Genomic DNA, 14,600 nt, shown 5'->3' on the forward strand with positions numbered 1-14,600 from the left:
TTCTGTTTTAGGACCTTGAGAGAGTTTCCAGAAGAATTCGGGCTCAATTCTTGAGTGGACTCCACCTTCTCACAGAGGTAAAGGAAAAGGGCAGCACCCAGGGACATCCCAAAATACTTTTGAAGAGTGGGAAAAGCAGCAGAGCAATTTGTGCACAGCAAGATCCCACAACCAGTAACGTATTTGTTAATAGCGATGGGTGCTGATTGAGAGAAAGTTTATTGGTCGGGCCACAAGTGACGACTTTCCCACTACTCCACGGACTAGTCCTCCCTAGTTACCTCACTGAGTTCCCAATCTCCAGGGTAGGATTTAAAAAGCACAACTCTGCAGCTGACACCGAGCGGGGAAGTGAGGATAATAATAGTGCCGAAGGATTCGTGTTTTGTGTGAGGTCCACGCGGTTGTCAGGATTTTTTTTCTTTTTTTCTTTTAACCCCCACACTCCCGCCTAACTGCGGTAGTGCTTATTATTTTCCCCAGCATCCATGGTGTGTGTGTGCAGGTGTGAGACACAGTGAGAGACACGAGGTGCACGAATCTTTATTCAATTTCCACCACCAGGAAGATAGGAAAACACCCGAGTGGCCAGTGACAAGCACCGCCCTTCACATCAAAGGGCAATGCTGTGTGATCAAAACAGTGAAGGGGAGGGTAGGGACTAAATCAAAATAGAGTTGGAGGGGGAGATAATGGGTCGCCGAGTTTTATAACGTAGAGACGGTGAACGCTACTGGCTTTCCGAAAGTGAACTGGGTGAAGCAGACACTTTGTAAGGGAGTGGGGGAGCTGGATGTTTCAGGGGAGTTTATAGAACCACACAAATTGGCTTACTTCACCAGCAGAAGCTTCGATATTGACAAGTGCATAAATAGTAATGATTTCTGGGAGCCGGTGGAGATGCTGATGAATTGGAAAAGGCTTGGGGCAGTGATTTAGATTTCCGTGACATATGAATAGACAATGATCGAGGAACGTGAGTGGGCCATTCAGCCTGCTCCACTATTCTGTACAATTGTGGCTGATCTCCACTCAACTCCACTTCCCAGTCCGCTCCCTGTAACCCTTTCACACGTTGCTACTTAAACAGTGGTGGCGCGGTGGCTCAGTGGTCTGCACTGCTGCTTCACAGTACCAGCGTCCCAGGTTCGATTCCAGCCTTGGGTCACTGTCTGTGTGGTGTTTGCATATTCTCCCCGTGTCTGTGTGGGTTTCCTCCCAGAGTCCACAAGATGTGTAGGTTGTGAATTGGCCATGCTAAATTGCCCATAATGTTAGGTGCATTAGTCAGAGGTAAGTGGAGAGAAATAGGTCTGGGTGGCTTACTCTTCGGAGGGTTCAATGTGAAATTGTTGGGATGTTCCACACTGTAGGGAACCTAACTAACTAATTATGTGTCTACCTCCTTTAAATATGCTCAGTGTCCTAACCTGGGTTCATATCTAACCCATCCCAATTGGCTACTGATTGAACTTTTTAAAAGTCTCAGTGCTAGAACATAGACCATTACAGCGCGGTACAGGCCCTTCGGCCCGCAATGTTGCACCGACCTGTGGAACCAATCTGAAGCCCATCTAACCGACACTATTCCATTCTCATCCATATGTTTATCCAATGACCATTTAAATGCCCTTAAACGTTGACAAGTCTACAGTGCGTTCCATGCCCCTACTACTCTCAGAGTAAAGAAACTACCTCTGACATCTTTCCTAGATCTATCACCCCTCAATTTAAAGCTGTGTCCCCTGGTGCTAGTTGGTTGAATGACGCTTCACTTCAGAACAGGGTGACAGGAGGACATTAACTAGCAGCTGATTGGAAATGCGGGAGGTAGCCTGAGAGATGTCACAGCAAAGAGGAAGGCCATTCGGCCTATCAGTCCAGGCTAGCTCTCTGGAACCCAGTCAGTCCCATTTTCCAGCTCAGTCCCTGCCAAGTGCCCATCTCATTTACCTCCTGGATCATTGGTTCTGCTTCCAAAACCTTTTCCACTCATTCTGAACAAAAAAACCTTCCTCACGTTCACCCTCTTGCCCAGAACCTGAAATCTGCATCCTATGATCTGTCCAGCCTCAGCTAACGGGAAATAATTTTACCTCTCAACCTTTATCGAAGCCTCTCATCGTTTTGCAAGAATCTCAAATCTCCTTCAAGTCTGAGCCCTTTCCAGCCCAAACTTGCCGCTGGAATTCCTCATCCTTGAAACCACTCTGGTTAATCTTCCTCTGAAAGGGAGTGCAGAGACCAGAACTGAACCGCAGCACTCGGCCACATTGGAGCTGCTGATACACACCAGTGCGTCCTCGCTGGTCTTTGTACACTGTCCCTCTATTTGTGGAGACATGATCCCATCTGCTTTGTGAGCCACTCCCTGACTATATCCTGCCATGCTCACACTTCGTTGCACATCAATCCCCGGGTTGTTCTGTTCCCTCACACTCCTGTTCGGCCCAAAATGCAGAATCCCTGCAGTGCGTAAGCAGGCCATTTGGCCCATCACGCCCCACACCAAACCTCCAAAGAGCATTCCACCCAAACTCACCCCTCTACGCTATCCCTGCATTCCCCATGGCTAACCCACTCCCTACCCTAGATTTATCCCTGAATAATGCACCTAACCTGCACATCTCTGGACACTATGGGTAATTTAGCATGGCCAATCCACCCTAACCTGCACATCCCTGAACACTATGGGTAATTTAGCATGGCCAATCCACCCTAACCTACACATCCCTGAACACTATGGGTAATTTAGCACGGCCAATCCACCCTAACCTACATATCTTTGGACTGTGGGAGGATACCCACACAGACACGGGGAGAATGTGCAAACTCCACACAGACAGTTACCCGAGGTGGGAATCAAACCCGGGTCCCCTGGCGCTGTGAGGCTGCGGTGCTGACCGCTGAGCTGTTCCAATATATTTAAGGCAATGTCACAACTTTCCCTACTTAAAGTGACACGTGACTTTGTTGAAAGGGACTCAGCTGTCCTTGTGTCGCAGCAGCTTCCCTGACTTCCACTCTCCCGAAGTTCACTACCATTCAGTAACGAAAAGGAAGGGTGCGCTGGCTGAGTTTGGAGAGAAGGAAGAGAAGCGAGGAGAACACAGGAATAGGCCATTCAGCCCTTCGACCCTGCTCTGCCATCCAATACGATCATGGGTGAACTAATTGTGGTCTCACCTCCCCCATCATGTCTGCCTTGACTAGCTAATATCAAAGTGACTTCCATTCTGGATCACATTCACTGACCCAGCCTTTACTGCTTTCTGGGGAAGAGTAATCAGGGATGATGCTTTCTGAGAGGTTTGATCATTTGGGCTCCATTTCCCCTTCCTAAGAGGACTTGTTCATAGGATAGAATCCCTACAGTGTGGAAACAGGCCCTTCGGCCCAACAAGTCCACACCGACCCTCCGAAGAGTAACCCACCCAGACCCATTCCCTTATATTTACCCCTGACTAATGCCCCTAACTTACACATCCCTGAACACTGAGCAATTTATCACAATGAATCCACCCTGACCGGCACATCTTTGGACTGTGGGAGGAAACCCATGCAGACACGGGGAGAATGTGCAAACTCCACACAGACAGTCACCTGAGGCTGGAATCGAACCCAGGTCCCTGGCGCTGTGAGGCAGCAGTGCTAACCATCTGCCTCCTCCTCATAGACTGACCTGATAGCAAAGCATGTAGAGGCCTTGTCAAATGTTAAAGATGTTAGACATGGTTATATCTTAGTAGAAGTGGAGTAGACCCCTTGCATCTGCTCCAACATTCAGAAAGATCCTGGCTATTCTGCTTCTTTTACAATCCTTGTGACCTTTGACCTTTCAGTCCAGGCACATTTAGAAACTGTGGGCAGTGTGAGTTAGGGAGTGTGTGCTTGGATGGTTTCACTGTAACTAAATACACAATGGACTAAGGCCAGACTCGATTCTCTCTGGTAAAGGGGAATCCTGCAGCTTTCCTCCAGGGGTCATTTGCAAAGTGGTCGATTAAGGTCGAGGAAACTGAGGCAAGGGAGCGGGATTCTGAGGGGTTGGGATTCGGGGAGGTAGGTGCCTGCTCCTATTTTAGCTGCCATCTGCCACCTTCCTGCTGTCCCCCAAATCGGCCGGTTTCCACCATGGTGGAGGTGGGGCTAGGGGGTGATTGGGGGGTGGGAGTGGGGATATTGGGAGGGTTGGAGTGGGTTGTAAAGGGGGATGGGGTGGGAGTGGGTTTGGTAGTGGGGGAGTGGGGTTGGGGAGTAGGGGGAGGGGGGTTGGCGGAGAGTGGGGGGTTTGGGAGGTTGGGAGATGGGAGTGGGGTTGGGGAGAAGGGGGAGTGGGGTTGGCGGACAGTGGGGGGTATGGGAGATTGGGAGGCGGGAGTGGGCTTGGGGAGAAGGAGGAGTGGGGTTGGCGGAGAGTGAGGGTTATAGGAGATTGGGAGGCGGGAGTGGGGTTGGGGAGAGTGGAGGGTGGGGGGATTGGTGGGGTGGGGTGGGGAGCATTGAGGGGGTAAGTGGGGTCTTGGGGAGGTAGGTTCGTGGGGGAGGTTGAAATTAAGAGCATGGGTCAGCTCTCTCTGGAATGATGAGGAGATGCCGATGTTTGACTCGGGTCGGACAACGTTTAAAAATCACAGGTTATTGTCCAACGGGTTTATTTGGAAGCACTTCCTTGGGTTTTGGGTTTTGTGCCTGAGATGGATCTCGAATTGAGCTTTACAAGTAGGAAGTATTGGGATTCCATCTGGGGAGAGGGGCGATTTACTCCAGGCCCTGCTGCTACTTCACAGGATTAGAAGGAGGTGACCATTCAGCCCCTTTGAACCCGCGTGGGTGTTCCATGAGACCAGGGTTGAGCTCTATCTCTCCTCCTGTTTCCAACCCTTTGCTCCACAGGCCTTCGTAAACTTGGCCAGCAAACGTCGCTGGAGCAGTGGCTGAGTCCCATGGAAGACCATGCAGTACCTCAACTTGCACGGCTGAAAGCCCAGCCAAGCCTGTCTCAGGCCGTCTTGCAATGGGTGACCTGAGCACTGCCTGAGCGTCTTTTTGTTGCTGTAAACGCCTTATTTTCTACCCATCAGAAAACGTCAATGGAGAGAGCAGCAAGGAACGCGGCAGGCTAGCACACAGGCCCAGCAGGTAATCAGGAACGCTAATGGAATATTGGCCCCCATTCCAAGAGGGTTGGAGTATAAGAGTAGGGATGCCTTACTACAACTGCACAAGGAGCTGGGGAGACCACATCTGCAGGAGTTTTGCTCCCCTTATTCAAGGGAAGATATGATTTCATTGGAGGAAGCTCAGAGAAATTTCACTTGAGTGACCCCTGGGATGGAGGGATTATTTTGGGGGCAGAAGCTAAACAGGTTGGGACTCTACTCACTGGAGTTTAGAAGGATGAGAGAGCAGGGAAGGGGATGTGAGGAATTTTGGATCAGGTCAAATGGAATAGCAGGCTTGAGGGGCCGAATGGCTTACTCCTGTTCCCATTCCTTGTGATCCTACAGCATTAGGCTCAGAAACAAGGCAAACATATCTACAAATACAAAGGGACTATTGACACTGCTGTAGCAACCAAAGAGTTAGAGCTAAGGGCAACACTTTGGCTAAGCGTTTCCAGTCAGTCAAACCCAGTTAATTTATGCAACAGCATCTGTTTAATTTGAAAGGAAAACTGCAGCAGAGGCTCACTATAAAAACCAGGAAAACGCAGCGAGCAGAGAATAATTCAACAAAACTGGAAACAGTGGCAAACTCTCCACCTGGTACAAAGGAAGGTGGTGGCTGTTGGAGATCAGTCATCTCAGTTCCAGGACACCTCCTGCTGGAGTTCCTCATGGCTCAACCATCTTCAGCTGCTTCGTCAATGACCTTCCCTCCATCACAAGGTCAGAAGTGGGGATGTTGGCCGATGAGTCTTCAGCACCATTTGTGGGACTTCAGGTACTGGGGCAGCCCGTATCCAACAGCCACGAGACTTGGACAGTATCCAGGCTTGGGCTGACAAGTGGCAAGTGATTGTCGCGCCACGGTTGTGCCAGGTCATGACCATCTCCAACAAGAGACAACCTGACCATTGCCCCTGGGCACCAATGACAGTACGTACCATCATTGAATCCCACACTCGTGAATGGGATTGGTGGAGACGGTGATGACAGCTGAGAGCCAGTGGTCTGCTGCTCTGAATCAGGAACAGGTCTGTTTTTCAGCCCCACCCTCCCAGATGGGATAGTAACTCTGAAGGAAATGTGAAACAATTTGCCCTTGGTATTGTAGGCCTATCATGGAACATGTACTGCAACTATTAAGAGTAGTACAGGTGAACAATTTTGTGGAAGATTCTGAGTTTGAGCTCTTTAGACTGGTTGAGGAGAAGCCAATGTTCAGAACTATCTTCGTTCTAAGACTTCAAATGTGCACCATTTATGATATATAAATACTATCTACTGCTATATAGTAATTGCTGATAGTCTAGGCTCTGCTTTGTGGTTACATTAGGTAAGGAATAATCTATCTTTGTGTGTTTTAGATTAGATTAGATTCCCTACAGTATGGGAACAGGCCCTTCGGCCCAACAAGTCCAAACCGACCCTCTGAAGAGAAACCAACCCAGACCCATTCCCCATATTTACCCCTGACTAATGCACGTAACACTATGGGCAGTTTAGCGTGGCCCGTTCACCCTAATCTGCACATCTTTGGACTGTGGGAGGAAACCGGAGCACCCGGAGGAAACCCACACAGACACGGGGAGAATGTGCAAACTCCACACAGAGAGTCGCCCGAGGCTGGAATCAAACCTGGGTCCCTGGTGCTGTGAGGGCATGTGCATGTCAATCTTAACCAGTACACTGTAGAATGAGTGTATTATATCCTGCTGTAGTTTCGGCTAACACCATCCATACTGTACTGTTTACACACATGCATGTGCTGCTGTGAGACATCATTACAGGGTGGCACCGGGAGCCTGATGCCTTTATAATGACAGCACCCAACAGTGGAACGTGTTGTCTCGAGACAGGTTTATTGCACTTTTGTGTAACTTTCGACTCGAAATGTTTCGTATGTTTACGATTTTTATGAATAAAACATCTTTTTAGGGGTGAAAGGGTGACGGTGGGGGGAAGGGAACAGAGTGTAACACTTGCAGCTTCTGTGTATGCAGGTCCCACTATCCAAGGCTGCAGTGAGACCTCGGTGGAAATGTGAACCTTGGAATATTAAGAGTAGAGTTAGTATTCTGTCGAGGTGCTGGAAAAGCACAACAGGTCAGGCAGCATCCGAGGAGCAGGAAAATCGAGTCCCTCATTCCCAATGAAGGGCTTTTACCTGAAACGTTGATTTTCCTGCTCCTCGGATGCTGCCTGACCTGCTGTGCTTTTCCAGCACCACTCTAATCTAGACTCTGATCTCCAGCATCTGCAGTACCCACTTTCGCTTAGTATTCTGTCTGCCTCTCTCTCAAAGTTTGCAGTCAATAGGGGACTTAATGGGGTGGGGGGTGGGGGGGCGGGGGAGCAAGAAGCAAGGAGCTTAGCCTGTGACCTGATCAGTTAAAGATGCAGGGTCACCATGGCAACATGCATTATCGTCCTTACTGACTTATCTCAACCTTAATTTCATCATCTGCTTCAAGTGGTGTTCTTCTGCCAGTTGAATACAATATCCTTTCACGATGCGGACTGTCGTGTCTATTATAGGAACTTTATTTTTTTTTCATAAGATTACAAGGGTGTCTCATTCTGCAGGATAGAGCTGTACAAACAGTTGTAGCTGCAGAAGCCAGAAGGGAGGGAGAGAAAACAGCAAAACTTGCAAATAATGCAATTTGTCATGTGCTTCAGTCTAACCAGTACATCCATATCCAAGTGTTGCTGTTTTACTGTGGAAATGCAGTGATGTCTGATGTCTGCCCAGGCTGAGGAAGTTTTGTTTTTGTTCTTTATTGGGTTTGAAGCACATCTTCCAATGTTTTATGTGGCATAAAATGATTCATAAAGCAGGCACGGCTTTACTTGAAGGGTTCACTGGACAGAATTCAAACAAATGTGGGCTGGCTTGACTAAAGGTACCAGAGTGGCCCAGACACTAGATGAGAATTGCAAACCCCTTTAGTCTGTTATCAGAGAGGCGCTGATGTTACCACAGACGCGCAGGGACATCTGTTAGACTCGGGATTGCAAGATGCCGGGTTGGAATCGATAACACAGCATGCATCAACTCCAGTCTCTCTCTTCAATTGGAGTGGTTTTTGAATATTTTTTAAAATTTGGCTGTTAGCCAAGAAGGTAGAAGCCAGCGCAGGAGCCCCCCCCAAAAGAGTTGACATCGATGGAGGAAACGGCAGAGAGTTCAATTTTGCTACTTGTTTTTAAAAAGGGGACTAGGGAGGTGAGCAAGCGGGTCAGGCAGAGGGGAAAGGAGGAGGTGGAAAATTGGCAAGAGGAAAGGGGGGGGGAGAGGCGAGGCGAGAGAGATGAAAGAGCAAGACAGACACAGCAATGAAAAGGAGGGGAACAGGTGAAGCTGACAGCAGGAAGCGAAAGACGCAAGATGAAGAAGGAGAAGGAAATTGAGGGAGATGAAAGGTGGACAATTAAACTAAATGTCGCAGAAGAGAGATAGAAAATGATAGGATAACGGAAGGAATATTTAATCTAAAATATAAACTATAGTGGCTTTAAATTGACTCATTAGATAGAGGAATCATACAATGCCATTTATTAGTGAGGTCATAGATGTCATTTGGGTTTGAATTGAACGTGGTATTAAGAGGAACTCATAGATATTTTCTGATACTATTAATTGTTTCTCACACATGGCATGGCATGGTCTATTATCATAACAGCAGGGAGCAATGCAAATTGAATTTACAGTCAATCTTGTCTTGGATGGAGGATCGGTATTGTTTTTTCACTGACAGGCTGTACAGATCAGTTGGAGCAGAAATATGACTGTAGGCAGTCAGTCTCAATCTGTAAGCTTTATTTCTCTCTGTCTTTCTCTCTCCCCCGACTGTCTCTACCCCGGTCTGTCTCTCCCCCTGTCTGTCTCTCGCTCTCTCTGTCTCTCCCCCTGTTTGTCTCTCCCCTGGTCTGTATCTCGCTCTCTCTCTGCCTCTCCCCCTGTCTGCCTCTCCCCCTGTCTGCCTCTCCCCCTGTCTGTCTCTGTCCCTGTCTGTCTCTTGCTCTCTCTCTGTCTCTTCCCCTGTCTGTCTCTCGCTCTCTCTCTGCCTCTCCCCCTGTCTGTCTCTCATTCTCTCTCTGTCTCTCCCCCTGTCTGTCTCTCCCCCTGTCTGTCTCTCATTCTCTCTCTGTCTCTCCCCCTGTCTGTCTCTCATTCTCTCTCTGTCTCTCCCCCTGTCTGTCTCTCCCCCTGACTGTCTCTCATTCTCTCTCTGTCTCTCCCCCTGTCTGTCTCTCATTCTCTCTCTGTCTCTCCCCCTGTCTGTCTCTCATTCTCTCTCTGTCTCTCCCCCTGTCTGTCTCTCGCCCTCTCTCTGTCTCTCCCCCTGTCTGTCTCTCATTCTCTCTCTGTCTCTCCCCCTGTCTGTCTCTCATTCTCTCTCTGTCTCTCCCCCTGTCTGTCTCTCCCCCTGTCTGTCTCTCCCCCGTCTGTCTCTCCCCCTGTCTGTCTCTCCCCCTGTCTGTCTCTCTCCCTGTCTGTCTCTCCCCCTGTCTGTCTCTCGCCCTCTCTCTGTCTCTCCCCCTGTCTGTCTCTCATTCTCTCTCTGTCTCTCCCCCTGTCTGTCTCTCATTCTCTCTCTGTCTCTCCCCCTGTCTGTCTCTTGCTCTCTCTCTGTCTCTCCCCCTGTCTGTCTCTCCCCCTGTCTGTCTCTCATTCTCTCTCTGTCTCTCCCCCTGTCTGTCTCTCCCCCATCTGTCTCTCCCCCTGTCTGTCTCTCATTCTCTCTCTGTCTCTCCCCCTGTCTGTCTCTTGCTCTCTCTCTGTCTCTCCCCCTGTCTGTCTCTTGCTCTCTCTCTGTCTCTCCCCCGTCTGTCTCTTCCCCTGTCTGTCTCTCATTCTCTCTCTGTCTCTCCCCCTGTCTGTCTCTTGCTCTCTCTCTGTCTCTCCCCCTGTCTGTCTCTCCCCCTGTCTGTCTCTCATTCTCTCTCTGTCTCTCCCCCTGTCTGTCTCTCCCCCTGTCTGTCTCTCTCCCTGTCTGTCTCTCCCCTTGTCTGTCTCTCTCCCTGTCTGTCTCTCCCCCTGTCTGTCTCTTGCTCTCTCTCTGTCTCTCCCCCTATCTGTCTCTCCCCCTGTCTGTCTCTCCCCCTGTCTGTCTCTCTCTAAAGCTAGATTCATGCCCTGCTTCACCTGTATGCATCCTTTCGAAAATGGAAATTGGTGCAGGACCAGACAAAATGGCCAGTTATTTAACTGTGGGAGCCTTCCCTTTGGAGACTAAGCTTGTTCCTGTCACAAAACCCAGTAAAAAACCAACAGGGAGATATTTCTTTACGCATGGAGCTGTTACGGTTCTGTAAGGCAATATCTGACAGAGAGGGAGGAACTGATTCAGAGTCATATAGCACGGAAACAGAACCTTCAGTTCAGCCTTGAAATTGGAGTCAAGGTAGATAGGGCAGTGAAGAAGGCATTTGATAAGTTTTCCTTTATTGGTCAGCACATTGAGTACAGGAGTTGGGAGGTCATGTTGTGGCTGTACAGGACATTGGTTAGGCCACTGTTGGAATATCGTGTGCAATTCTGGTCTCCTTCCTACCGCAGGACACTGTGAAACTTGAAAGGGTTCAGAAAAGATTTACAAGGGTGTTGCCAGGGGTTGGAGGGTTTGAGCTATAGGGAGAGGCTGAATAGGCTGGGGCTGTTTTCCCTGGAGCATCGGAGACTGAGGTTTATAAGATTATGAGGGGAATGGATAGTGTAAATAGACAAGGCATTTTCCCTAGGGTGGGAGGAGTCCAGAAGTAGAGGGCATAGGTTTAGGATGAGAGGGGAAAGATATAAAAGGGACCTACGGGGCAACTTTTTCTGCAGAGGGTGGTGCGTGTATGGAATGAGCTGCCAGAGGAAGTGGTGGAGGCTGGTACAATTGCAACATTTAAATGGCATCTGGCTGGGTACATGAATAGGAAGGGTTTGGGGGGATATGGGCCAAATGCAGACAAATGGGACTAGGCAAGGTTGTGATATTTGGTCGGCATGGACGAGTTGGACCAAAGGGTCTGTTTCCGTGATGGACATCTCCATGATTCATTGATGCTGTCCTGGTTTCCCAAGTCAATCTAGCCCCAGTTCCCTGCATCTGGCCCATATCTTTCTAAACCTTCCTATTCATATACCTGTCCAAATGTCGTTTTTTTTTTTGTTGTTCAGTGTGAACTTTGAAAAGGGAATTGGGTAAACAGTTGAAGAAGAAAAGTGTTGAGGAGCGATAGGGAATGAGCAAAGAGTGGGGCTAATTAGAAAATGCTCTCATGGGGCTGGCACAGACCCTAATGGGCTGAATGGCCTGTGTCTGTGCAGCTTGGTTCTAGAACATCTGGACATGGACTTTCCAGTTGGGAAACGCTGATGGACATTTATCCTTCCACAGCAAAGGCATATTGAGGCCAGACTATCGACATCCTGGGGGCTACCCTTGAGCAGAAACTGGATTGGATCAGCCGTATAAATACAGTCTACCGGGTCAGTAGCTCCCCTCCTGACTCCTCAAGGCCTGTCGCCATCTTTAAGTCACAAGTCAGGAGCGTGACAGAATACTCCCCACTTGCCCTGGATGGGTTAGCTCCAACAATGCTCAAGAAATTGGCATCATCCGGGGCAAAGCAGTAACCACTTGCTTGGCACAATCTCCACCAAGTCACTCAGTAGCAGCAGTGGGTACTTGTTACAAGGTGCATTGCAGAAATTCCCCAAAGATCCTCAGACAGCACTTTCCAAATCCATGACCTTTGCCAATTCAGAGGGCAAGATACATGGGAACACGCCCCCCTGCAAGTTCCCCTCCGAGTCCCTCCCCATCCTGACTTGGAAAAGTATCACCGTTCCTTCACTGTCGCTAGGTCAAAATCCAGCAATTCCCTCCCTCAGGGCATTGTGGGTCAACCCACAGCGCATGGACTGCAGTGGTTCAAGAAGGCAGCTCACCCCCACCTTCTCAAGGGGCAACTAGGGACGGGGCAATAAATACTGGGCCCAGCCCACGATAGCCACGTTCCAGGCATGAATTGATTTAAAAGAATACTCCCTTTATAGAAATTGAAGGGAAGATTATGACGTGCTATAACTGATAAGATTTGTACTTGGGGACACCTTAAATCTCTGCCTTCATGAATTAGCTGATACAAATTACATAGAACTTGCAGCAAGGAAATAGACCATTCTGGATAGTTTTGTTAACCTGTTTTGCCACTTCTCCCCACGTGAGGGTGGGAGGACTGCAGGTGTATCTGTTACTCGACTCAATTGGCTGCTGACTTTGTAAAATGAAGGCTTTGTTGCGTAGCTATGTTCACTTGTGTCTAATTGGAGTGAGGGAGCCTGTCCCACGTAATGTTTGTTTGTCAATCCATTTATCATGAAATATGGAGGTGCTGGAAATCTGAAACAAAACATAAAGTGCTGGAGAAACTCAGCAGGTCTGGCAGCAGCTGTGGAGAGAGAAAGCAGAGTTAACATTTCGAGTCCAGTGACTCTTCTTCAGCACTGATAGTAGCTTGGAAAAGGCGATAGACAAGCTGAAAACAGGGGGTTGGGGAGGAAGAAGTGAGTGGATAAGGGAACATGGAGCTCCGAAAAAGTTAGGCAGATGAAGGGATGGTTGATGGTCACCCAGTGAGAAAGTGAGGCTAATGATGTGGGGGAATGAGTCGTTGGAAATGGGTTGGCTATGCTGAAAGCAGACCATGTCATTACAGGGCCTGGGGTGTGGGGTGGTAGGTAAAAGACATGGAGTAAGACGTTCAGATTCGAAAATTATTGTTGAGTCCTAGAGGTTGCGGGGGTGCCCAAGAGGAAAATGAGATGTTCTTCCAGCTCAGGCTGGGCTTCACTGGAGCACTGCAGCAAGCCCGAGATGGAGATTTTGGCCATTTACCCGGCTGCAAGATATGGGGTTGATGCATGGAGGAGGAACTGAGAAAGCAGATTTGATGTCAGTCGTTGAACTTGAGAGGTTAGGTGGGAGACAGCGAGGTCTGCAGATGTTGGAGGTCAGAGTTGAGAGAGTGTTGCTGGAAAAGCTCCTGTTCCTCTGATGCTGCCTGACCTGCTGTGCTTTTCCAGCAACATACTCTAAACTCGAGAGGTTAGATTGCCTATCCCTGTTCCTGCTTCTTATGATTGTAATTTGTACAATTTAATTACACAAAGTGTTGGTTCTTGGATGACATCGCTCCCCCACCACCAAGCTGTTTCTATACTAATGTAACGAATCATTGGGAAAGGCAGGGTGTAACGTAATACCAAGGGATGGTTGATGCACTGAGATACTGCTTTCTGCTAATCTTTATGGAGCCCGTGGACAAACCTCCAGAATTATTCTCTTTTTAATTAAATGAAAACTAAAACGCATAATGCTAAGATGATTTATGTAGGCGGATTGCCAACAGAAACTGAAGAGTGAAGAGTTAGCAGGAATCACCACACGATGATGGTTCCTGCTAACTTGCTCAGTGTTAACCATGTGAGACCAACAGAGGCCTAGATCAGGCGATATTTCCAGCATTCAGTGAGGTCGTGGCTGACTTTCCATCATTCCATCCCTTCTCTGAAAAAAAGAAGGATTTGTTTACACGATGTGGATGTTCTGGGTCAGCATTTCTCTCCCACCCCTCTGGAGGAAGTCACAGTGAGCTGCCAGACAGTAGTGGGGAGATCCAGGATCTTCACCCAGCCGGGGACGCACATTTCAGGAGCACCAGCAATGCACCTCCACCCGGGCCATTATCGGTGGTCTCTGTTACACATGTCCGTCTAGGTGGTAGAGGTTGTAGGTTTGGAAGGCGCTGTTGAAGGAGCCTTGGTAAACCTCTGCAGCTCACCTTGTGGTTGGTGCACACTGCTCCCGCTGGGTAGGAGCAGAGGAGGAAGTGAATGTTTCTGTGATTGGAGTCAGGTCTCATAATCTCTTCTGTTTCGATTCTAGTGCATATATCGGAGCAGCCAGCACTTTCGGCATGTTCCCAGCGAACAGGATCAAGAGAAGACTTTCGAGCCATTATGAAATGGAGGTGCACGATGGTAGGTTATTGGCCTCTGTCCACATTGGGCGTGCAATGCCATGACTGTCCCGGCCTGGGCTTTATTGGGAGGAATGGTTGTGGACTGGCCCCACCAAGATATTGGGTTCATCCCTGAAGTTCCGCGTGTTGGGAATTGTGCACGATAACAGCTCGGAGTGCCAGGGAAGGCACATGCAGTTGACAATCGAATAAACCTCACCTTTCAATATGGTGGGCACGTGCTCATATTCCCGGGTGGACATAGATCCCTATTGGAATGGGCCGTGTGATAGTGGGGAGGCTAAAGGTCCAGGAATCAGCGATGGTCATAGAGTCCTACAGCATGGAAACAGACCCTTCGGCCCAACCAGTCCATGCTGACCATCATCCCCAAACTAAACCAGTCCCACC

At 49.0% G+C, this 14,600-nt stretch overlaps 1 protein-coding gene across 1 annotated transcript in view; it reads left to right on the forward strand.

Moving 5' to 3' along the window:
- The window catches only part of LOC140468056 (uncharacterized), a 37,298-nt gene that overhangs the window by 18,685 nt on the left and 4,013 nt on the right, over positions 1-14,600 (forward strand). The window contains exon 3 of the mRNA XM_072564238.1: positions 14,114-14,208. Coding sequence (XP_072420339.1) covers positions 14,114-14,208 — 95 coding nt within the window. The remainder of the gene's footprint in view (positions 1-14,113; positions 14,209-14,600) is intronic.

Source organism: Chiloscyllium punctatum, chromosome 46 (assembly GCF_047496795.1).
Source record: "Chiloscyllium punctatum isolate Juve2018m chromosome 46, sChiPun1.3, whole genome shotgun sequence".
In the NCBI taxonomy this organism is placed as follows: domain Eukaryota; kingdom Metazoa; phylum Chordata; class Chondrichthyes; order Orectolobiformes; family Hemiscylliidae; genus Chiloscyllium; species Chiloscyllium punctatum.